Raw genomic sequence first — 26,430 nt, 5'->3', positions numbered from 1 at the left:
TAAGGTTGTATATGTTTAATTTTGGGGGTAAATAAATTCCATTAATCCATTCACAATGTCATGCTCTTCCAGAGGTTTTTGTAAGATTATTGGGCAGTTTCTCTGCCTACAAGATATTATCACAGGTGCTTGGTTTACTTTTGCAGTTCTCAAAACTGAATTTGACTCAACAGAGATCACATGCCTCTTCTTCACAGCAAAAATGTTATAACATGAACAGAGTTGAGAAAAAGACCTTAATCCTATTGTTCTACAAACCTATGAATACAGAAGCAACCCCTTCAGTGCTAAGTTTCAAGAAGTTCAGTGAATAGAATAGAAACAATATTTTTCTGATTGTTTGGAGTAGACAGTATTTAAGTTTTTCATGTGTAGGCTGGGCTGACAGTCTAAGTTTCTTAAAATATATATATTTTGTTTTTGTTTAGCCAAATTAGTTAACAAACATGGATGTTTGTTTAAGCAAATAACATTTGCTGAAATGTTATTGTTTCAGTTGAATAAATCTATTTAAATTGTTATTATTAAGGTAATGATTATTTTTCTCCTTCCTAAGTACAACAGTAAAGTTGTCCAAATATGAATGATTAACCTAGTAAACTGGGGATAAAAAAAACTAATATGAAAAGTTGTTATTCTAAAAATCTTCATCTACTTGCATATTAAAGTTATACCAGCAAGAATTAGTCTTTATGATTTAAATCAACTATGATTTAAATCAAGCCTTACTGACTAGTGATTTAAATCGTGATTTAAATCGTGATTTAAATCAGTTTGATTTAAATCAAATCCACCCTGCACCTTAAGCCTAGGTTATGGATGCAACAATGGAATGTCTAGGCACACTTATTTATAACAAGAATACAAAGCTGAAAATGAATGAACTACAGCCAAAATCTTATATTTATTTTTCACCTGGTCTGAAGAGTGCAAAAAACAAAGCCATGCTTCCCCTGCCCCCCCCCCCCCAATATTCTTAAGAGAGTCTCTTCTCCAGTCTTCAGAGAGTGGCTGGAAGTGGGGAGGCAGAAAAAGGTCCTCTTTCTCTTCCACTCTGCAGTTTTAATCTGAAATCTTAGGCACAGTATTGTGCCCAGAGCTCAGAAACAGCCTGCGCTAATGAAACTCCTTGTTGCAAAATGCGTCTAGAACCATGGGAGTTTCAGACTCTGTGTTTGTGTGCCCTGGCCAATCCAAGAGTTCAAATTTTTTGGTTATGGATTCATCTGAATGGGAAGTTTATTGCTTCATAAAAAAAATAAGTCATTGTACCATGGGGGTGGGGGGAGCACAAAGCACTTTGCAAAGTGAGGTGAGGGTACCATTCAGTATCTCAGTGCCACACTACAGAGAGGAGGACAAAGGCACATAAATGTGGCGTGGCAGATTGACTCAGCTAATCTGAGCCAAGTCCACATTGGCTAAGCCATTATAGAATTAGGAATGGACCCCAGAGACCTGAAGTTCAAACACAGGCACTCTATCCCAGCCACAAGTGAAAGGGCACACTGCTCTGTTACCTTCTCCTAACTCCTGTGTGGCTGCTGGCAAATGTGTAATTTCCCCTTTAAGTAGCTGGTTGCGAACACAGCACACAAAATGGAAAAGGGGCAGCATTTAGTGGCACAAGGATGGAGCGATGAATCATAGAATCATAGAGTTGGAAGAGACCACAAGGGCCATCCAGTCCAACACCCTGCCAAGCAGGAAACACCATCAAAGCATTCTTGACATATGGCTGTCAAGCCTCTGCTTAAAGACCTCCAAAGAAGGATACTCCACTACACTTCTTGGCAGCAAATTCCACTGTCGAACAGCTCTTACTGTCAGGAAGTTCATGAAACGCTGGGCCCTGCAAACAGTAATTATCAGCATCCAAACTGACTATTAAGCTCTGGAGAAAGAAACTACTACTGAGCAGCAGTTGTCATGTATCTGTATCCTTTTCCCTTGAGAGGAACCCTCTCATCCTGTCCTCCTTTGATTCCATCTTCTCTGGAGAAAAGAGAACTCTGCTCCCCTCAAGGCTATTTATTTACCAGTTCTCTGAAGGTGACGGTGGACATAGGTGAGCACCCCATGCCTTTTGTTACTGTGCATCCACGAGGGTCTGATGCCTACTGTCTGGCTATTAACCCAGCTTCTTCCTGCCCCAAAATCCACCGACCCAGCCCAAGTCCCAGGTGTGGCTTCCGCAGAGGGCACCCAGAAAGTTTTATTTGTCTATGACACATACACAGCCCGCAAAACCTAGAACTGCCTGTTCTCAGGGCTGAGCTGCGCTGTCAAGGAATGCTTCCTGTGCAATCCGTCTTGAAGAGACATCAGCACCACCTGCTTGCATTGAGAAACCCAGGATCAACAACAGACTCGCCAGTGAGCTGGCAAAAAGGGAGGGGAACCTTAGGGGGGGGGCATGGAACTCATAAACACACAGGAAGATGCCTTGTACCAAGTCAAACCATTGCTCCTCCTAGCTCATTATTGTCTGCACTGACTGGCAGTGTCTCTCCAGGTCTTCTTCTCAGCCCTACCAGGAGATGCCAGGATTGAACCCTGGACCCTGTGTATGCAGAGCAGATGCTCTCCCACTCAGCTACGACCCTTCTCCAGATCCACTGGCTGCTGCTCTGTTTGATGAGAACCCCATTCGCTACGTGCGCAAAGATGCTATTTGTCATTCAAAGTCAAATTCCAAGGAGACTACCACAAACTGAACTGCCCGCTGTCACATAAGCTGCCTTATGCTCCCCCCAGCTCAGCATTATCTTCCTTGACAGGCAGTGCCGTCCCAAGCCAGAGGTCCTCATCTCCCCCAGCCTTGCTCCTCCAGATCTTGAGACGTACCTTGGGACCTCCTGCGTGCAAAGTGTGTGTCTCTGCCAATGAGCGCCAGGCTCTCCCCGAAGCGGCATGATGCGTAAGCTACAAAGGTGGCTTGGGTTGGCTTCCCTTTAATGGAAGGGGCAAAACCATCTCCAACAAAGTAGATGTGTGTGTTGTTGGGGTGGGATGGAGGACAACAGCAGCAGCACACAGAGTAATAAGGGAATGACAAAATGAGAGAACGAGACAGCAGCTTGAAATTGCTGGTCGCTCTACTGTGCCATAAAATGGGCACCCGTCTGTACCCACTCTATTCTTGCACAGCCTATCTGCCTGTTTCCGCTTATTTAAGAAATCCAGATGTGGTGCCTTGGTTGATGGTACCTCTCTATTTTATTTAAACACACACTACTGTCCAGTATAGAATAGCATGACAAGAGAACAAGGCTTCGTACCCCCATCAATATACAAACACACACAGAGAGAGACAGACAACACGCACATTCCCCAATGCCTCTCTTTCTCTCTTTGAACTCTGCCCTGGGACACCCACTGATGGTATCCTGCTGACACCGGTGTCTACACGCAGGATGGCACAGGCTGAAGGCAAGAGTGAGTAGACTACACACTGGAGTAGAATGAGGGGCTGCAGAGGGCTTTCCAACCACAGAACACACAGAGACAATACAGTTGAAGCCCAGCTGTCAAAAAATACAGATGTGGAAGGGGGGAAGGGGGTCAATGGACTCAGGTAGTCCCCATTTAGAAAGAAAGAAAGGAGGAGGCTGGGAAAGAGAGAACCAAAGAAGGAAAAGAGACCTTAAGGCGATCTTGCTGCCTGTGACATTCTGGTCCCAATGCAAAAAGAAGCCGCGGTTCCACCCCCAGCAAAGCAAAGGAGTCTGGTACTTACTGCTGGTGCTCATGATGATCCGGCCCCGTTCTTCTCATTCAACAAAGGGAGGGAAAACTGTCCTTTAAATTCTCTCTGGTGCCTTCCGCTGCCCCCTTCTCCTTTTCGTGGCAGTGAGTCTTTTTTTATAGAAAGAAAAAAAATCCTAAAGGGGAAAAAAATTCTTCCCTAGAGAAATATACGTATTATTTCCGTTTGATTCCCGTCCATCCGCAGGTGTCTCCTTGATCGCCCGGGCTATTCTCTCTCTCTCTCTCTCTCTCTCTCTCTCTCTCTCTCTCTCTCTCTCTCTCTCTCTCTCTCTCTCTCTCTCTCTCTCTCTCGGTTTCTGTCTTTGCGCTTAATCTTGGACGGGCAGATAATAAGGTCAGGGGTGGGGTTAAAAAAAGGGAGCGAGAGAGAGGATAAAAGCAGCAGCCTAAGAATCAGCCCGGACCAGGTGCCTTCCTGTCCTCGCTCTGCCCCCCCCCCCACAAGGTCTTCCCCCCACCGATCCACCCGGCGCAGCCCCTTCGTGTGGACGCGGAGTCTCCCGCGCCAGGCTCGCCTTCTTGAGCTGGGGCTGTCAGGCTGCTCCAGCTCTTCCTACGGCTCCAGGGGGGTGTGGATCTGGGAAGGACGGGGAGCGGAGGGCGGGGGGGGGGGCGTCTAGATGCACGCAGCTTGCTTATCAAACGAGCGAGCTGAGCCTCTTCCTCAGCCTCCCCCCCCCCGCCTTCGCCGTTTCAGCAGCGCTGAATGAGCCTCGAATCTCCCCGCGAGGAGCCCCGCCCAGCGCTCACCTCGTTCCAGCCAAGTTTGTCAATAGGAGCCTCTTTCAGGTGCAGCGGGAGGAGTTTTCGCGAAGACAGCGCTGGCTGCAAATTGGGATGAAAGGCGAAAACGGGAGTGGGGGGAGAGAAGGAGGGAAGCGGCGGCGGGGGGGGGGGTGAAATAGCACCATTGGGCTGGGTTTTTTTCACTGCCGGGAGAAAACGGGGTGCTGCCTTCTGCCACCTGCTGGTGGAAATGGGACTGCGCGGGTGGCAGGCGGTGCATCCAGTTTATAAGCGGCAGGAATAAGGTGTGTGTGTGTAATTATTTGTTAATGCCCTGTGAAAAATAGCCATTGCGGTTTCTGCGGACAGAGTCTTGAACATGGGAGTGTCTGTTTATTTTTTGGTATATATTTGCTTAGGGGGGAAAAGTATAAGCAAATTTACAAGTGGTGTACACAAAACAGTGTGTAACAATTATCAATAATATGCAAATAAAAATCAGCAAATGTTGAAAACAAGCATGCATTACTGAAGTATGTGTTAGGATAGGCTTGTTGAAATAAAGTTTGTCTTGGGTGTCTAAGAGCATAAGAGAGATGTAGAACATAGCCAAACTGCCTAGTAGCAATTGATACACTGATCCTCCATGCATTTGTTCTAATTTTCTTTTAAAGTCATCCAAGCTGGTGTCCATCTCTGCCTCCTGTGGCAGTGAGTTCCATGGGTTACCATGCACTGTGTGAAGAAGCACTTTCTTTTATCTGTCCTGAGACTTCCAACATGCAGCTTCATTGGGTGGCCTTGGGTTCTAGTGTGATGAGAGAGGGGGGAAAAAGCTTTCCTTATCTGCTTTCTCCACATCAAGAATAATTTTATGTATTTCTGTCATGCCTGCTTCTGCTTGCTATTTTTCTAAACTAAAAGGCACCAGATGCTGTAACGCTTCCTCATAGGGAAGTCGATAAAACAGTATTCTGAGGGTACCCACCTAATGTTAATAGGCCCCTCGCTCCCAATCTGTAAAATGGGAGCAACCATAGCCAGGGAACAATTCATAGCAAGGTTCAAAGGCTTGCTCTTGGATGTACTCAGTATTAAATTGTGATAATAGTGTATTTCAAGAGCAGTTGTTCTACTTGCTTTAAAAACAACAACAACAACAATACACACCTTATAATCAACAGTAAGCTGCTAACAAAGAATAATCATGTGCTCTGACAACTCCCCGCCCCCACTCCTAGATTAAGCCTGTGATGAGGCAAACAAGGTAGCAACTGCAGAGCATAATGAAGCCAAGATTAACAATAATTGTCAGTGACCATATTTCACAGTGTTCTCTTCCCATCTGAGAAAAAAAATATCAAGGGAATATGGGTGCTTTCTGTGTGGACTCAGTATAAGGCAACTTCTTCTGTTCCTAAGCTCACTAAGACTTTTCCCAACAAAATTTGCACTTGTACTATTTCTCATTTTTAACTTTTTGTACTTTGATATGGGTTGCAAGATAGATTGTTAATGCATCTTGCTAGCAGGCTAGAAGAGCAGCTTTCGAGAATCCCGGTGGGTTAACATAAGAACATTAGAAGTGTCTGCTGGATCCGCCCAGTGCCAGCATCTTGTTCTCACAGTAGCCAACCAGATGCCTATGGTCAGTCTGAAAGCAGGACCTGAGTGCAACAGTGCTTTTCGTGCCACAATGAAAATTATCCCAGTGATCAGGAACTCTGCAGTGTCTTGGGTTCTGATTGCCTAAGAGGCTGGAAGGGGGAGTTTAAACACTGTATCAGAGGAGCCAGGACATGGAATGTTGTACAGGGCCTACTACAAAAGAAGCTGATCTGAAAGCAAGAAGTTGGAAAGCTGCATTGCCAATGGTCTGTGGGTTACTCAAGTGTGCAGACCAGAGCGCAGCTGAGTTTTTAGTTCCATCACCAACACAGGTGGCGCTTCCAGATGACCAGTTAATTGAGCATTGTTCTTGAATTTATTTGTTTATTTGCAGGGAGCTTAGACGGCACTGGCTGTATAATGAACATTCATTCTGATCCCTTTGCCAACACAACCCATCATCCACACAAACACAAACAAACCTCTAACAATGGCAATATACTGCTGAAATTATAGGACTTGATGGCAGGCTGGTAAATCTGCTGGGCAGGCACATCCTTTTCTTAGGTAAACGTCAGGTGGTGCATTGCCATGGGAACTAAATGGTTAGACGATTGCTTCTTGATACAGGAACATTTTTTGAGGACAAATTGATTGGAGAAGCAGGTAGTAAACCACCTTCAATATGAGTAAGGGCAATATGATCTAGGTATCCAAAGTTGTAGTTTTGAAACACCTTGAGGGAATCAGTTGGGAAAGGCTGGCCTATGTGCCCTCAGTCAGATTCAGCAGGGCTAGTTCTTAAGTTTTTATGGAAACAACAGTGGCATAATTTCCAGGAGGAGCTGAAGAAACAACAAAGAGTGTCACTTTAAAGACTAAAAAGATTTATTATGGAAGACGCTCTTGTGCATCAGAGTCCACTGCATCTTCACTGTCATCAGATAAGGACTCTGGTCCATGAAAAATTATGCCATAATAAATCTGATAAGTCTTTAGGGTGTCACTCTTTGTTACTTTTACTGTTAGATGAATAGCACATGTAATTTAAGAGAATTATTCAGCATGAAGATAAAATATAAGAAGAAACATAGTGTTCTGCATCAAGGAATGACTAAGACAGCCTCCAACTGTTCATGGGGTAAGTGTTCTCCCGTTTACACTTTGCTGTTGAGTTATTATTGCAGGCTGACCTAGAAGAAAGGCTTCAGGAGGGGGCTGCTGCTTTGTAACTGCAAACAGTAGCTTCTTTGTTTCAATGAATGGCGAGGGAGGGCTCCATCTGATGTCGCATTTCTCTGCTTACAGTCTGAAAAATGTGCAAAGGGAATTGGCCAGATAATGGCCACAGAGGTCTCTTACGTAAGGTAGAAGATGAAATTTCCACAAGTGCAGCGGTCAATTGCATGACAACCTACACCTGCTGAAACTCCTCCTTCCACAAAACTGTGAAAGGTGTAGGGCCCTGTCCTCTGTTTCACATGGTCACACTACTCTTGACTCAGTCTTCTCACTGGTATCTATGACTCTTCTGCCAAAATCAGCCAATTCTCTCATTACTCAGACTGGGAGATGCTTGCCCTTAAACCCCAACACTGGCTTCCTATCTGCTCCTATGTCCAGTACAGGAACCTGGTCCTTGGTTTCCTTGGACATGACCTTTGCTCCTCTCTCTGCCTTCATATCCTGAGAGCCCAGCCTCTGAACATTCACTCCACCAACCCAGATAGCAGCCAGGAGGGCTTCTGTTTCCTCTTACAAAACTTTGCCCATCCTGCTTTGAAGCATTTATGCTTTGAACTCTCCAATGGGACACTTCTCTAGAAATCCTGTGGCTTAACCTGTTTGTCCTTGTTTCAACTAAGCCTATATGTGACGGCATCTGTGCATATTTTCCCCCTCTGTCTTCCTCTCTTCCTCTACCTCTTTTATCTCACCCTCTGTCAAAAATCAGATTATAAACTCATTTTGTTTACCTCACTCCGCAAAGCGTCATGCATATTGATGTGTACAATGCACACTGATGTGTAAACAAACCATGCAGCTTTATACTGCAGGAGTGGGGAACCTGTGCTCCTCTAGATGTTGCTGGACTCCCCATCAGCCCCAGCCAACATGGCCAATGGTCAGGAGTGATGGGAGTCATAGCCCAGCATCATCCAGAGGGCCAGAGGCTCCCCACCTACTATAAGAACGTGGGCCTGAAAGATCTGGAGAAGATCTTTGGAGCTTTGTCAGATGTTTGTTTCAGACTTAAGTATGACAATTTTTGCATTTAAAAAATGCATGCATGTGGCCATTTTCTGACTACTTCCTTATACGCGATTTCAAAACATTATCAGAAAATATAGTGCCGAAGAGAAGAACAGTAAAAATCAATGAAATTTGTGAGCTCAGACTGATAGGTGTGGCAATTGGTCTCTCCAGCAAAAATGGGCCGAATGTTCCATGCTTCATCCAGTATGGATCTAATTTTCCTATTGCAGCCTCCTCCACATAATTTGCTGGTGGTTGGACCCTGTTCTTGAGCTGCCAAGATTACTAAACTCATCCCTAGAAAACAGATCTTTTCCAAGCAGCCAAGTCTGAAATAATTATGAAACAATCGCTTATTTGTGAGCAGACTCTCAGTAAGGAGACACAGATTTTGTTGCTGCACACATACTTTGTGCATAAAATTAAGCCAGACAGCCAGTAACAACTGTGTTCTTTTGGAACTGGTATAAGCAATGCATAAATTCAGTTTAGAAAGAAAATCTCACGGCTTTCCATAGCTAGTTATAAGCAAGCTGCATTGCACAGTCCATAAAATATGTTATTAGAGCAGCATTGTTTTCAAGAGAACATAGTTTTCATATTTCTAACAGGAAGAATTGGGAACTGGAAATTCTAGGCAGCTTGTTAGCAAAGTAAACAATGGAAAGAGGTCTTAATGAGAGAGGTGCTAATAAAGCAACACTAATATTTTGGCACAATCAATCTGTTTGACCAAAGGGAGTAATACCCTACTGAGAGGAAGTCTGGCAATCCAAGAGTCAAAATGCTTCAAGGGACTCATAGCCTGATTAGTAAATATCACTGTATTCAATGCAGACCCTCCAAGTGTCCCTGTTTTCCAGGGACAGTCCCAGATTAACAGAAGCTGTCTTGGTTTTTTATTTGATCCTGGAATGGCCCACATTTCCTTAGGATGTCCCTAATTTCATCGGATAAATATTGGAGGGTTATCCAATCCCCAGGCTTCCTGAAGCCAGCCCTGTACCTGTATAGGGAAGAGTTTTTAAATGTTTTATTATGTTTTTATATACTGTATGTTGGAAGCTGCCCAGAATGGCTGGGACAATCGAGTCAGATGGGTGGCATGTAAATAGTAAAATTATTTTTATAGAATAGGACGTCCCTATTTCCTTCGGAGAAATGTTTGAGGGTATGTCAGTGGTATTGCCCACGTAAGTTTACAGAGAATTTGAGAGAGTAGGAATGAGGGAGAATTTAAATTCAGTTCGTATTTAAAGGCAAACCAACCTGATTTGCGCTTTCAGAAACAATATGAGAACCAAATCTCTGCTGGGCTTCGAAATGCCATAATAATAATAATAATAATAATAATAATAATAATAATAATAATAATAATATATTATTATTATTTATACCCCGCCCATCTGGCTGGGTTTCCCCAGCCACTCTGGGCGGCTTCCAACAGAAAAATAAGACACAGTAATCTATTAAACATTAAAAGCCTCCCTGAACAGGGCTGCCTTCAGATGTCTTCTAAAAGTCTGGTAGTTGTTTTCCTCTTTGACATCTGTTGGGAGGGCGTTCCACAGGGCAGGCGCCACCACAGAGAAGGCCCTTTGAGGATACCAGGGCCCAGTTTGGTGTGACATTTCCTGAGATGGAGAAGCGGGTATTGGTCTATGTTTGGATACAGTTGGATTGCATTTCGAATCAAGATGGCAGACCGAACCAGCCAAGACTACACTGATTTGGACATCTCTGAAGAAATTGCAACTGCCACACCTACTGGCAGAGGAACGGCGGGGCGGGGGAGCACACCACCCCCAGCACCATCGGGAAGGGGGGTACCATTGCAGCCACCCCCTGAATGTGTTGCTCACCCCCCCACACACACACCATGCCAGGTACCATGCCGCCGCAGGCAGCATGCCATGCCCTCACGGGCAACGTACCACGCCCCCGGGATGCACGCCAGCCACGCCCCCGTCTGCTCTCTGCCCCTGGTGCCGGAGCATGCAGCTTCACCACTGGCCACACCCCACTGGAGGAAGAGGACCTGGCACTCTCCAAAGCAGATGCTACAGAGAAGCAGGCTGTGTCAGTGCATAGTGAGTGAGAATCCAAGGGCTGGCAGTGTTCCCTACTTCTCCAGGTGTATGTTTTACTTTGGGGTTTTAAAATGCTGACTTAACATTAGGGGTAGATTCCCCCCCCCAACCCTCTAGAACAGATTTAGGGGGTGTGGGGGAGAAGAAGAGGGAAACTCCTATTGTGCAAGCAGGCCTTGTTCCATGCATGCAGCTGCTTCTTTGACTTCTGCCCTAGGCTTGGTTCCCACAATGATTTGGAGCTGCAGCTGGGTTAAATCCTGGCCAGACCTGGATCAGATGGAGGGGTTGTGTACAGGCTTAGAAAATACACACACATTTACATTTCATTAAATTTCACAAATCTCCGTATGTTTTGCTTTCTAACAATTCCTGGGCAACATAGGGTGCTTTCTGCCAGTCTAATATATACTGTGGAAAGTGGATTGTCTGTTTTTCTGTCCATCTGTTCTCTAAGCAATTGGCCACCTTTCGTGGCCAAACTCGACACTCTGGTTCTGAAGATGGAAGAGCTCGTTTTCATCTACATTTGGAAACTGCCGGATGTCAATTTGAAACAAGATGGCAGACCAAATTGTTCCAAGCTGAATAGATTTGGATGCCTCTGAAGATATTGTTGCTTAATTTGGAAGAATGGTTCTTGAGCTGGAGGGGTGAGTTTTGGACTATGCACCTTTGCAAGTGAAAGAAACTGTTACGGGCACCACAAAATACCCCAGTGCACAGATAAAAAACTGGTGAAGCTCAGAATATCCTCTAGCACAGCTACACACATCCAAGACAACAAAGCACAGAGAAAAACAGGCACCCTACTCCACAACTCCCCGTCCACACACCCAGTCAATAATTGGGAGGAGCATGTGACCTTGCTGAGTGACAAAAGATGCGTCTGGGGCTATTGTGTTGCCACATTGATGACCCCACGTACACCCAAACTATTCTCCTCTTAAGCTCTGAAAATCCTTGTGAAACCACCATATGTCTTTCATCTTTCCAGGAGACTTTTGGCTGTTTACCCTGCTATTTTGCAGAGTCTCTGTTAAGAAAACACAGACATGTAGTCCCAGCACAGTTTTGGCAAACATTTAATTTTTCTCTATTATTACTGGAGTGACTTTATCACGAGCTCTGTTAGTCTCCTTATGTTCCTCTCGTTGTTTTGCCGAGAAACTAAAAATCAAAGTCATTCCTGCTCGATTTGGGGTTTATTTTGTTCCTGAATGTTGGGACTTGTTTCTTCACCCCATAGTCTATATTAATGACAGTCTGCTGCAGAGTTTTTGTGGGGGTTACCAAGACAATGTGCAGTGTTTTTGTCCACATGCAGTCTGTGCTATGTCACGAATCATTTTATGTTTACATTTTTATCCCACCTTTCCATCCATAAATTCAGAGAGGAGTTCTAACCTTCCTATAAATCTGGCCTATACAGCTGCAAATAAAACGTTTTAAGTGTGTTTTAAGTGCAATGTGCAATGTGACACTAGATAGTGATGGTGAGCCTTATGACAATTTCAATGCATTTTTAAAAAACGCTTTAAAAATGCATTTTCAGAACATTTTTTGTATGTGTGTAAGATTCCACCAAAGTGCAGTATTTTTCAAGTTGCTGCCCTCCAAGGATTTTAGACTACAACTCCCATCAGCCCCAACTATTATCCATGCTATCTGGGGCTGATGGGTATTGGAGTCCAACAATATCTCGAGAGCACCAGGTCAAGGAGGCATGACAGAGGCCATGCTTTCTCTTTAACCATGTAGGATAGAGGACTTGTGTGATTTCATCCAGCTTTATTGCTTCTAGTCTTTGATAACACACACCTCTGGAAATGGTTAGGTAATCTTTTCCCCTCTCTTTTTCTCAGAACAAGCAGTATAGATGTGGCAGGGCACAATCCAACTATTCAGTTTTAAACTTTTATTTTGAAATGGACTAGACTTTTCTTTCCCCCTCACTACTTTGTTAAATAAATGTAGGTAGGCCTTTAAAATCAGTGTTGAGAAAGATATGCATTATTCCTGGATGACTGTCTAAGTTTAGCCTTGTCTAAAGAATCTGTGAAGCCTAGATGTTTTGAGGAGGTTTGTTTTCATTTTTGTCCTCTGGTAATGGCTGCCCTATCCTGTTCAAGTTACGAGTGCAATACAAACATTGCTTCATGTTTTCTATGCCAGCCTGAAGCTGGCACACTGATCAGGCCCAGATTGGTTGACCCGCACCCCTGGTCCACCTCTGGAACATCTCACTTCATGTTGTCACGGTCCGGTCAGCGGGCGTCAGGACCAGAGGCAAGATGGTGGTGAAGAAGCAGGGTCGAAGGCAGAGGCGAAGGTCCACGGGGCACGAAGCAAGGCGAAGGCAAAGCGAGGGTCCAGGAACAAGAAGCAAGGCAAAGGTCCACGGGGCAAGAGCAAGGCGAAGGCGAAGCAAGGGTCCAAGGAGCAAGGCGAAGGATCCAGGAACAAGAAGCAAGGCGAAGGTCCACGGGGCAGGAGCAAGGCGAAGGCGAGGCAGGGGTCCAAGAAGCACGGCAGCAACAAGGCAAGGGTCCAAGGAACAGGAGGCCAGATGCAACCAGGCAGGGATAGCGTTGCTGTGGCAAAGAGCTGAAGGGAAATGCTGGGCTTTTATCCCTCCCAGCTCCTGCCACCAGGTGCAGTGAGATCTCAAGTGGCCTCACCTGGGTGATTACTCCTTGCCTCTCCAGCACAAGCTGAGGACTTCACCTGTGTGGCCACGCCTTGCTTCTCCAGCACAAGTTGAGGCATGCCCCAGTCCTGCAAAGCACTACAGGCCCCAGAGCCTGACTCCTGCCCATACTCCTGACACATGTCTTCCCACTGGCTGCTACTGATGGACATCTCACCAGTGGAACTCCCACACACAATTTGTGGCCTACTGAAAGAGTGATGCTCTTTCAGATAGCTGTGCATCTCAGTTGGTGGGAGCCAGAGGGAGGCCAGCTTAGCCCAAAATGCTGGGCTAGGCAGAGGGACACCCCCACCCAATCCAAACCCCCTCCCCAACCCAGTGCAAGGGAAAGGGGTTTTGGATTGCTCTGCCAGGCTTCAGATGTCCCCAAAGGCCTGACTTTCTAAATACTTTGTGGATCTGAGGTATCAGCATTAACACTGGTAACCATAATTTCACTTTTTGTCCACTCAAAATGTACCAGATATGCCAGGAAAAGATGAGAAGTTCGAGAAGTCTGTGTTAATAAGCAGACTAGGAGCATCCTCAGAGCAAGTGGTATAATTTGCTCACTGTGACTGACTCATTCTGCTGTTCGGATTTTTCTGTTTCTCTCTGGATAGCTGTGCATCAGTCTAAGAATGAACATGTGCTCTTTGCTCTAATAGAAATCTCAAACTCTTGACATCTTAAACATTAATGGTGTTCTATAGGCAGTCCCTGTTCTGTAATGTACTGAAGTCACAGTGTGTCTTACCTGGGTCTGTCCCCCATTATTCTTCTGAGTACGCAAACGCTATGATTTTTATGATCTCTGAGGATGCTGCGGCACAGAGAGCCATATGTGCTGGAGGTGTTTGCAGTAACCAAACAAATGCTTGGCACAAGTATCTGCTGCCCTCTGTTGACTAAAAGGAAGGATAGAATATAGAAAGATGGCATTTCCCTCATTTTTATTCTTGCAGTTATTCAGCAAAGATGTTTTCTTATTATGCCAGGGAAATGAGTTTTTAAAAATGGCTAAGTGAAACTTTTCCATGGAACATTAGTGAAATATTATGAAAGATATTTGAATTATCAACAAGGGAGAGTTTGGGTTATTCAGAATTACCGGTATGTATGTTCTCTTAGTTGCAAATTATTATTTAATATAGTTATACCCACCCTTTCTCCCAGGCTTGGGCAAGCAATACCAGTTGTTGATTTTTACAGTTATTAATAGTTAAAATCATATAACTTTAGAGTTGGAAAGTACCCTGAGGGTCATCTAGTCCAACCCCCTGTTATGTACGAATCTCAACTAGATCATACATGACAGATGGCCATCCAACCTCTGCTTAAAAATATCCATGAAAGGTGAATCCATCACCTCTCATTGGAGTCCATTCCACTGTTGAACAGCTCTTACTAATGTTTAGTCAGAATCTCTTTTCTTGTAACTTGAATCCATTGGTTCAGGTCCTAGTTTCTGGAGCAGGAGAAAACAAGCTTGCTCCATCTTCCATGTGACAGCCCTTTAGATATTAAAAGATGACTGGTATCGTATCTCCTCTCAGTCTCCTCTAATCAAGTCTCCAGTTAGTCAAGGAACTTAAGACAATGTGCTGTCAGTCATCAGGATTAAACTTCGTTGATTATATAAGCAACAGTGTCAGCTAACAGGTGGATGCACTATTCCAATAGATGGTGCTGTTCCAATGCTTAGCTGCCTTTCTGAGTCTTATCATAAGAACATAAGACAAGCCTTCTTCTTCTTCTTCTTCTTCTTCTTCTTCTTCTTCTTCTTCTTCTTCTTCTTCTTCTTCTTCTTCTTCTTCTTCTTCTTCTTCTTCTTCTTCTTCTGTGATCACTCATAGCCGAGTAAGATTGTCTTCCATAAACACGGTTTAAACAATGAGTCCATGCATAAGTGACTGTGGAGGCCAATTCTGGATCCATACATCCTTCTACACTGGGGGGGGGCATACGTTTCTGGATCAGGCCAAAGGCCCATGTCCTCCAGTAACCAGAGGCCCACCAGAGTGTTAGGATCTCTTACTCGCAAGTAGGACCTTGGCAGAGAAATATGCCCGACTGGCATGTTCTCTCCCTGCTGGTTGATCATTCAGGAGCTTCAAAAGCATTCTCCAGCCCAAACATCACAGCGACTGATGCCAACTGACATCAGCACACTTACGGATTTGCAGAGTTTGCGCAATAGCATAACAGAACTCAGTAGCACAGCATTTGGCTAATCTACATTTATTTACATAAAACATACATGGAGCACTGCAACATGGCTCCCTCTCTCTCTAGCATAAGACAGCAAAGAGAAAGAACAAAGGACAACAGTCCCCTTTCAGGAAACACAGTAACACAAACACCCTGTCTTCGTCACTTCCCACTGTGGAATAAAAACGTATACTGTATCATCATGTGATAGACAACAATCCCATGAATGCAGACATGGGGAATGAATCTTCAACACAGAGTCCCACAAGCAGAACATGAGCACAACAACTGTCTCCCCATCTGCAGTTCCCAGCAACCAGTACTCATACTGCCTCTAATACAGAACGACACTTATGCTATTGTTTCAAACTACAGATACTTAACAGAGTCTGCTCCTCTAAGTGTTATAACAGGGTTTTTTTCATTTTTCATTTTTAAGAGAAGCCCTGTGCGCTGGAACCTTAAGAGACACAGTGGCATGCAGCCACTTTCAAGAATTAATGCAGAGCAAAACTCGGAGTGATATGAGAACTCCACAAGCAACATCTCCTGCTTTTCAAAAGCAGAGCCTGCGGAAGGGATTCAGATAAGGACCAAGAATGGTGTTTAACCTTTACCCCCTGCTCTGTTTAACTAAACAAAATCCCACCCCTCTTCCACCTCCAAGCTATTTGTAGAACTCGCTAATTGTAATAAAAAAGGTTTTGAAGCCTCCTTGGCCCCTACCACTGCTCTAGTTACAGGCAGGTAGCCGTGTTGGTGTGCTGTCAAAACAAAATAGAAATAAAATAGAAAAATTCCTTCCAGTAGCACCTTAGAGACCAACTAAGTTTGTCATTGGTATGAGCTTTCGTATGCATGCACACTTCTTCAGATAACCACTGCATTGATCTTAGGTCAAATGGTGTCCCATGTGAGGAATAGCTTCAGGATTTCCCTTTGCTTGTTCTACTTTCAAATACCGTAGTTAAAAAAAATGCATTGCAACCTTTTTCACAATAGTGACATATGATTTTGGATGTAATTGTTCCCTGTCACAAAAAATAATAATGATACATTTGCATGCAAGCATGCATATGACCACTTATAAATTCGCTGTTTGTTGGATGGGCACTGATGCTGTAAATATTCCTGTAAAATACACACATACAAATGCTGGTGCAATGTTAGTCATGTAAGTCAGTGTCACCTTTACAGGGGAATACAAACTGTTTCTACTGTTTCAGCTGCTCACGGGATAGCTGAGTAGATAGTCTGGACAGGAGTCAGTGGGTTGCCATATGTCCTCTTTTTCTAGGACACATCCTCTCTTTCATGGGTAGAGTCGTCACAGCCAGGGCAGGATTTAGGTTTGATGAGGCCATAAGCTACTGAAGGTAATGAAGCCCTTTATATGTCCAGCTGTCCTTTGTCAACAACAAATTGTTGCTGTTTTTTTTGTGTTGAATATATGCTATATGCTAATTTATGGACCTAATAGGTATCTAAAGCCATATCTGCACATAACAAAATATGCATTTTACCAAAGCAACTGTTGAACTGAAATACAATTAAGAAGTACCAGTATATTAATAGTGAAATACAATTAAGAAGTATATTAATAGTGAAATAATTAAAATATATAGAAATGAGCAAACCTGTGATATTTTAGGGAGCAGGCTAGCAGGCGGGGTCCATTACTTACATCATAGGAGCCTACACAACACAGAAGACTGTTGCTGTGTGTAGGTTTTATTTTTTTATCTTATATTTTGGAAATGTACATCCAGTTTTTTCCTTTAATTTTTGGGGGGCCCCCAAGAGAGAGAGGCCCTAAGCTATAACTTGTTTAGCTTTTATGTAAATCTGGCACTGGTCACAGCGATCCATAGTTAAAAATAGAAGCTGGAAAATGTATTCTCTTCAAAATAAGGCAACCCTACACCAAGCTTAGCAGCACACACATCTGCCCCTAAATCCAGCTCCTGTTAGCCCACCACATACTGATGCCTTGAAAACGGGAGCTTGAAGGAAGGTGCTTTGCTTCAAACTGTGTTGGTGGCTTGAAAGCAGATCCTTGAAGCAGACTGGCTTCTATGCTTGGATATGACAGAGCAGGAGCAGAGCCTGATGTTGCCTTAGAACTAAAGCCTTCACTCCTCCTGGCTGCAGCTGTATGATTCCTATTCAAGCTGCACATTTCAAGAAAAGGCAACCCCTCACCCCCACCTGAGCAATTCTGTACTCTCCATCTCTAAATAAAAAAATTCCTTCAGCAGCACCTTAAAGACCAACTAAGTTTTTATTTTGGTATGAGCTTTCTCTATCTCTAGTTATCACTGCTCAAAAGGAAGCTGATGTTCTCACTGCTGCTGTCAACTTCCCGACACTCAGAAAAGAGGAAGCAAAACTCTTTTTTAAAAAAACCCTTTCTCCAGAACTGTCATTTTGCCAGCTTAGACTAAGTCTGGGGTTTCTGAACATTTTAAGATGATTGACACATAAACAAACAAACAATAGAATATTCCGTGCTTTACCGAAGGAGTTAAGTTGGAAACTAATGCAAGGCAGCCCAAATCCAATTAAAACACTCATTGAAATGTTTTCCCCCCATGTTTCTAACAACAGAAAGTCTATTCCACCCCTGTTTATTAGTGTTGCAGATATTTTTTTCAAAACCCTCCAGCTAGAAGGTGTTTGACACTGTGGAAAATTTAGATTCCCCAAAAGAAACCCACAGATAAAGTACAGAGGACCTCCCCCTATTCCGGCCGCATATATTCCAGTAACAATGGGCCTTTTGACTACTTGGCAATGGATCCTAGAATATGGGGAACGAGATGAAGGTTTATTAAGTTATTTTAATGAGGGTTGTTGCATCAAGTCCTTGATCAGAATTCCTGTTGGGGATTTATAAAGGAAGGAGTTGCCTTCATCTGGGAACAACAAGTTGCAAGCAGTTTCCATTCCCTGTAGGCCCAGATATTTATAATCTGACAACTGATTCCTCTTTTATGACTGAACAAATTCATTTCCCGCACCCCCATCTCTAAACAGAACTATAGCCACCAGGAGAACAATGTGACTGAGGTGATTTGGTGTTTTATTTGATGCTAGGGCACACATTAAACTAAGCACATGAACCTACTACAAGAAGAGGAGGAGGAAGAGTAGGAGTTTGGATTTGATATCCCGCTTTATCACTACCGGAAGGAGTCTCAAAGTGGCTAACATTCTCCTTTCCCTTCCTCTCCCACAACAAACACTCTGTGAGGTGAGTGGGGCTGAGAGACTTCAGAGAAGTGTGACTAGCCCAAGATCACCCAGCAGCTGCATGTGGAGGAGCAGAGACGTGAACCCGGTTCACCAGATTATGAGTCTACTGCTTTTAAGCACTACACCACAAGGACTCCTGTCCATCTGTTCTGGAAATGTCTGGATGCAGGACAGAGCACCAAGTAAGTACATAAGAATATATGGTATGTATGTACACATATGTGCATATGAATATACAGCCATTTGTCATGGATGCTTTAGCTGAGATTCCTGCATTGCAGGGGTTGGACTACAAGACCCTTGGTGTCCCTTCCAACTCTACGATTCTATGATTCCATGATTCTATATTTTTTTAAATCACCTAAAATATTGTAAATGTATATTTTATATTATTTGTAAACCGTTTACAGGTTTTAATTTACAGTTAAGCGGTATATACATTTTGTTAAATAATATATTTTTTTTAAAAAACCAATTCTTTCATTGATTCTGCAGTGGACATACACCATCTATTTTGCCTGAAATCCTGTGCACACTAAGTTGGTAATAAGACCCACTGGACACAGTGGAACTTGCTTCTGAGTAAATGTCAAAGGATTGTACACTTGAGTGTTCTCTTTTACAATGTACTGGAATTGCTGAAATGTTAATGTCCATTTAGAAAGCAAACTTCAGAGGAAAGAGAAGTCTGTGTAAGGGAGTGGAAAAAGGTAGACCAGTGAATGCATCAGGTTCCATTTACAGTGCTCGGGTGGTGGTGGTTCTTGATAGCTCAGTTAGTAGAGCCTGTGACTCTTAATCTCAAGGTTCAAGTTCCACGTTGGGCAAAAAGATTCCTCCAAACTAGATGGCCCTCTGGGCCTCTTCCAACTCTATGATTCTATGGCATTTGCGGTGTCAGTCACACTGATTTTTCTGTGCTAGAGAATCTTCACAGTCAATAGTGTCAATTCAAACACATTAACGCAATGGTGACTACAAAGTCTTTGTGTGTAGACTTTTAGAAGGCCAAAATACTGACCAATAGAATACTCTAGTCTAGGGCAATGCACACACACCCATTTACTCTGCATCCACCACTGGTTTGTGAAGTCTATGCATATGACATTATCCACAACCCACATCTATCCTGTTTGCTTCTTGAAAAATACTGCATTTTTATGCCTTTCGCCCACAAAGCAGCTTTAATCCAGCTTGAAGGTGTAAACCATACAGTGCGGACAGAAAGTGGGTGACTTGGAAACACATTGAATTGTACTGATGTGCACCATGAAAGCACATGTGATTTGAAACATGGTGAAACAAAATAACCTTGCTGTGTTTTCATCAGCCTAGGCTCCCTATGTTTCATTAACATTTATTATTTTGCAGATACTGTACCTAGGAAACATTAATGTATGTACCGCAGTTTCATAGTAGCACTTGGCCATGGACCAACCTGAGCCTTGCATCAACACTATGTGCTTTCAAACTCATTAACTAATTAATGTGTATATTTCTAGGCAACTACAGTCCGTCCTCCCCCCCGCAAGCTCTGGTAGAAATTAGGGTGAGGGGAATACAAATAACTATACCTTTATTAACTGTGCTGCAATTATAGTCTTGTATTCTGTTTGACTAGGTCAGGTCAAGGCAGGGATTCCATACAAATGAGCATTTTCTTCTCCTCTGGCTTGTCTTGTGCAAACAGAAGGCAGTCCCATTTTCCTCCTTGAAAGGTCAGCCTCCTCTCTGATCTGTGGACTCTTGCGAACCGCTGCCTAATGGGGCAAATGGGGTTTTTCTGTTAGCTCCTTCTGTTTAAACTGTTTACCTGTGCAACGAAGCCCCCCCCCCACCTTAGGAGATGTGTCTTGAGTGACTTGTTCAACCCACTTCTGCTGTTATGGACCATAAGAATATTATTCCAAATGAGCCATGGCAACTGCGCTGAGACTGGCCAGGCGTTATAGATGCTTCCTCTAAAAAGAAAGCACCTGCAAGTTATATTTTGCTTGCAATGACAGTGAAATGTGAAAACTGGTCTTCCCCAGCCTGGCGCCTGCAGATGATGCTAGGCTACAGCTCCATCAGTCACAGGCAGAATGTCCAATGCTTAGGGATGATGGGAGCTTATTTATTTCATCAATGGAATATATACATTAAAAAAAAATCTCTAAGCAGTTAATATAAAAAACCCTTAAAATTCATTCACTCATTCATTTTATTTGTATACTGTTTTTCCACACACAAAAAACTCATGCTCAAAAAGGTTTACAGCAAATAAAGAGGGATGCATATCAAACAAACACTACAAAAACTTTTGATAATAGCACAGCAAAACAATAACATAAAAACAATTTCATTATAACCTAGCAAAAGAGTAACACAATATCAATTTCAGAATAATGCAGCAAAACAGTAACATAATATTAATTTCAGAATAATGTAGCAAAACAATAGCATAGTAACAATTTCATTATAACATGGCAAAACAAAAATATAGTAACATGCAAAAAGCCATATTTCCATAAATATAACAACATGTAGCATCCAAAGCAAAAATAACAAGGCAGCTTCGCAGTCTTACATTAGTCCTAGAAAATCTCCTCCCAGAATGTTGCTCAGCCACAAAATCAAGACTAGAATACAGTACAGATAAAACAAAAAATGCATACTGTCAATAAAAATGCATACTGTCAAAAAAAATCCAGAATCAAAATAATGAGCAGTTCAAACTAAAGGCTTGAGCAAACAAATGTTTAATTTGTATGTAAAGTGAGTTACAGTTGACACATTTTGGATTGCACAAGGTTTTCTAGAGGGTTGGTGCCACTGCAGAAAAGGCCTCCCTCCGTGTGGCCACGAGATGCACTCTGATGTTTGTAAAGACTGGACACATCTGGAGGGCACCAGGTTGTGGAAGGCTATCCATACTGAGAGAGGTTAGACATAATTCTGTTCACTGGATTTATAATTTTCCCTTATTACTGAAGAAGCGCTGGCGATGCCTTGATTTTACAGAGCACAGAATACAAATGCTTTAATAAAAGTTAAAAACTGAAACATTTCAAGTCAGCACAAGATTCTGGTAAAGTCAGATTTCATGCAGACTCTCAAAAATTAGGTGCTTGGATTATCTTTCAGTGCTATACTCCCCACAAACACTTAGCTGGGGGGGGGGAACTGAGTGGCAAAGTGAGTCTGAGAGATACATTAGGCTGCGGTCAAGGTGCATTTCCCATGTCCTGTGTCCAAGTATTAAGGAATAGCTCTTACAGATATTAGATCCCTTTAATGCTGTGCACTGCAGTTGAAGCAGCGGCCTCAAACTGCACAGCCCCTAGCCCCCTTAGCAACTCCCCGAGACATCTGGGTTCCCTGAAATTCCTTTTCAGCTCCCTGTGTGGCCCCACATCTCCACAAAGGCCTATGACATCCAGCTCTGCAGGTTGATGCCTGCACTCTACCTGCATCAAAAGGCCATTGATCACCCTGCATTATTGATGGATTTAAGGGTACTTAGCACTGTTGAAGATGCAAGATAGGGATATTTCTAGCAAAGCTGAGCAGCAAAACAAAATCACAGTCCAAGAGTAAAAAAGCAGCTACAAGGTGGGGCAGAAGTGACCTCTGCTTGGCAGCTGCTGCTTCAGCGATGGGGAATCAACCAGCAAGGAGCAATTCCCCACCCGTATGGTATCCTTGCCCCTTTAAAACTAGATGGAAGATTTCGGCAGGCTGTGGGAGTCCCACGTTGAACTGTTCCTGCCATCCAAGGAATCGAGACCAGGAGCAAGAAGCAGGCACTGGAAGAACCCACCCTTCTCCTGGATGGAAGGGAGTTGGCACTTTGGATCCCATTAAAGGCAAGGCTCTCTGGGGCTTTTTTTCCTTCTGTGCTTGCATGCCTCTTGTGGGCTGGCTCCTTTGGAGAGGAAATGAGTGCAGTTTACAGATGTTTTCTTGATTTCCCCCAAAGAAGAGGCCTGTAGTGCTAGGAGTGGCTCCTTTGCATATGAATCCCAAGAACAGGAAGGCACTGGGATGTGATATGCATTGTGGAGTGAGAACTTCTGTATTTTTTAATAATGGGTGGCATCAGGAAGCTCTGGCTAAAAGAGGATGTTACCACATTGGAAGAGAGATGCTGAAGCTACAGGGCAGTGGGGATATTCCTTTTTACCAGAACAATCTGAGTCAAGATCAGGGTACTATTTTAGATTTTAACTGAAGGAGAAATTGTCACAAAAAGGTGCATTTAGAGAGCATGTGCTGGGGATACTTCTTTTAAAAAAACAACAACAACGTCACAATAATATAGGTGAGCCTGAGGAATAACATACGGGTTTGGAGGATTGTTAAGGAGACTGTGATCCTTCTCTCTTAAATTGTTGCTTGGGTTGATAGAGGTCATGGCGGGTGTAATGAGTGCTGGTTAATTAAATAAAGTGTGTGCTCTGAACTCTCAAAGTGCTTTATAATCCTGAGTATTATTGCTAAAGCTGCCATCGCATTAGTAGCAAATTTGTACAGTGAGATGTTGTGGCCAACATGGCACCAGGGGTAGCCAACATGGTACCTTCCATATCTGTTAAGACTCCAAGTCCCATCAGCCCCAGTTGACTTGGCCAGCCCAGTGGTTAGGAAAGAGGTGAGTTATATCGTCTTGCATCCTCTGGAGAGCACCCTGTTGGCTACCCCTGGCTTTTTACCCCTGCAGTAGCATCAAGATGCTGCCCATGCAGGCTTGAATACCAGCCAAAATGCCTGCAGCAGGGACTTCTTGCATCCTGGCTTCTAAAGGCTGCCAGGAAATCCTGTCCACCCCGAAGCAAGCAAGCAAAGAGCAGCCTTCCCATTTCCTCTCTCCCTGCCCCTCCAAAAAAACAAAACCCTGCTCAGTCTTCCAAGCAGCTAAATGTATTGTCGTAAGAGAATGTTCTTTGATGGATATCATGAACTCAGTGCCATAGTTATGGGGCAGGGTGAGGGAGCTAGCTGTGGTTTTTTGCCCTGGGTGAAGCCTCCAGAGAGGCAGCATTGAGGCTCCCTGCCTGTATGTGTGTGTATGCAATTGGTGTGTGTGTGTGTGTATGTGCCAAAATGGGTCTCTGACCCGGGTGAAATAAAGGCTTGTTTCACCCCTGGATGAACTCTGTGTTGCATTCTTCAGATTCCCTTTGAATGAATGTCTGCCAAAGGTTGGAATGCCAGGTGAGCCATAAATTGAACAAACAGGCCTGTTTCCACCGGCAATGTAATCGACAGTCTAGCTCAGGATCTCCATGAAGGACAATGAGCATTTTGCATCACATAAAATATTGCCCAGTAACCATTTATTCCAGAATTAACATGCGTAGAGATTTCTAATGGCAGAATTGTTCTGCATCCTTCCTGTGACGTGCATGCCTTTCAGGAGGCATTGGGCATGGTTGCATTTATGATTTCATAGGGAGATGTGTGAATGAACATACATAATGGGATTAGACAACTTCATGGAGGATAAAGCTATCATTGGCTCCTAGTCATGATGGCTTTATGTTATCTTCAATATTGGAAGTTAACATAAATAACAGCTGCTGGAGAGTAACCATGGAGGAGGCCTTTTGCCCTCATGCCCTGCTTGTGTGCTTCCCAGAGGCATTTGGTTGGCCACTGTGGGAACAGGGCACTAGATTAAGCAAGCCATTAGTGTGGTTCGGCAGGGATCTTCTGACGTTCTTCTGTATTTGACTAGTGAATCCATCGGCCATGTTGTTTATGTGTTCTGAGTGATGAGAAGTTCCAGGGACAGCACTTCTGGGTTTGCTTCTCTTTGGATGAGAGAGCACGGAGACTCTTTGTTGCAAAAATACAGGGCAACAATAAACAGAGGCAAACAAGCTCTTCTAGAAAGGAGGGAGAACGTGGGAGGCTGCCTCCAAGGTGGCCCTGCCGGTTTCAGCTAGTTGCTTCTAGGAACTCTCTGCGTTCTCTCCTCCGGCTTTGTTTCCTCCAAAACTGCCAGCTACTGTTTCTTCCTCAAACACAATCAGTAGTGGATGATAAGGTGGGGTGGTCGTGGTGCTTACCTGACCTCCCGGCAGTGGAATCACTGTGATTTATCATGAGGGAGAGTGGGAGGGGCAAGGCAAAATAGGTAAGGTCAGCATTGTGCAAGTGCACCAGCAGGAACATCCTATTGGCTTGGGTAAAGAGCTCCTTCAAGCATTGCCTAGGGGTCATCATTCACAGCATTGTCATAGATCTGGTCAAGCAGCTTTCGGGCTAGATCAGGGCAGTTGGTCAGGAGCTGGTTGAGTTTCTTGATCAGAGAGTGCCCTGTATTTATCTCCAGTATTTTTGCAGCACCGACCTCACTGACACCTTGCCCCCCCCTCCCAGTAAACAGCAGTGACTTCACAGAAGGGAGATCAGGTAAGCACTGCTAACGGACCCTGGCACCTGCTATTGCTCACAATACGCCACACACTTCTGTAAAACATGACCCCAAGCGAACTATCCTTGCAGGGGACAGTACACACACAGCCATTTAGAAATACTAACATCATGTTACCAAATCCAAGACTCTTATCAGTCATCATTTTAGGGCAAAACTATGGTGGCAGATCCATTCACAGGCAAACTCACAACACTATGTTTTTATGGATTACACTATTATACATATTTACACACACACAGTTTATTTATTTCTCTGATTCCCATGCTGCTCACTTTCCCCAAGCAATGAACAATGAACATTTGACAAAATAATTATTATTTTAAAAAATGTTCAGCAATCAAAGAACTGCAAAGCTGCTGCTACTACTACAGGGAAGGCTTGGTTAGATAGTTTTGTTTTGAGCAAACTTCTTAAAGATAAAACAGAAGAAGCTTGCTTAATGCATATTGGGAGGGAGGTCCACAACATTAGGGAGCTCTGCTTGTGGTGGTTGTAGAGTGGGCATCATGTGGCATCAGGAAAGTGCCTTGGCTGACAAACATACTGCTTGGGCAGAAATGAATGGGGCTGTCCCTCCTGCAAACTGGTTCCAAGTTGCTTAGGGTTTATAAACCAACAACAGCACCTTAGCTTGGGCCCAGTAGCACACTGGCTGCCAGTGCAGATCTCTCACCAATAGTGTTATCTGCTATTGCCATATTCTGCTCTAAGTGTAGCTTCCAGACCAATTGAAAGGGCAGCCCTACATAGAGCATATTGCAGTAGTCTAGTAATGAGATTCCCAGTGTCTGGCCCACTGTGGTCTAGGAATGGTCACAGCTGTCATAGGCACAGCTGGGGGGGGGCAGCCCCCATCAATAAAAATCAATAAAATATATAGCAAACTGAGGTTCTCTCCCCACCACAAAAGGCCTGCCTCCCTAACAAAAATCCTGGCTATGCCCATGACAGATGTTGTACATATATATACATGATTTTATTTGCATGGCGTCTTTCCACAGTTCAAACCATGTTCAGAGCAGCTTACAACATGGGGAAAAATCATACCTACAACCTAAGTAGTCATAAATCAGCCTAAGATGAAAAAAAAAAAAACAGGTCCTTAGCTGCAAAAAAACAAAAACAAAAAAAACCTTTCTCCAGCGACAAAGATGGACCTAGGAGCACCCAAAGACCATAAACCTCATCCTTCAGAGAGAGTCCGACCAAATTCAGAACAGGCAACTGGTCTGCCTCCCAGACATGGGAACCAAACCGGTCTTGTCAGGTTTCAAACTCCGTTTATTGGTCCTCATCCAGTGCACCGGGGCCAGACTCAGAGGCTCCTGATTCAGACGTTATGCGGAAGTAAACAGCAATTGGAAATCCATTTAACTTCGTACCGTGGCAAGAAGGAA

At 43.8% G+C, this 26,430-nt stretch overlaps 1 protein-coding gene across 12 annotated transcripts in view; it reads right to left on the bottom strand.

Moving 5' to 3' along the window:
* ABLIM3 (actin binding LIM protein family member 3) overlaps positions 1-26,430 on the bottom strand; it is a 171,023-nt gene that overhangs the window by 144,443 nt on the left and 150 nt on the right. For 6 of the 12 annotated variants that reach the window (XR_009557157.1, XR_009557158.1, XR_009557159.1 and 3 more), the window contains exon 1: positions 3,740-26,418. Coding sequence is in view for 1 of the 12 variants with exons in the window: in XM_060271707.1 (XP_060127690.1) it covers positions 3,740-3,752 (13 nt within the window). In the remaining 11 variants the exon portion in view is untranslated. Of the gene's footprint in view, positions 1-3,739; positions 26,419-26,430 lie in introns of those variants that run through there. The other 6 variants (XR_009557150.1, XR_009557152.1, XR_009557154.1 and 3 more) reach the window with 6 other exon arrangements.

Source organism: Zootoca vivipara, chromosome 2 (genome assembly GCF_963506605.1).
Source record: "Zootoca vivipara chromosome 2, rZooViv1.1, whole genome shotgun sequence".
In the NCBI taxonomy this organism is placed as follows: Eukaryota; Metazoa; Chordata; class Lepidosauria; order Squamata; family Lacertidae; genus Zootoca; species Zootoca vivipara.
The sequence above is the reverse complement of the archived record's forward strand: the minus strand, read 5'-3'. Positions and strand labels throughout refer to the sequence as shown.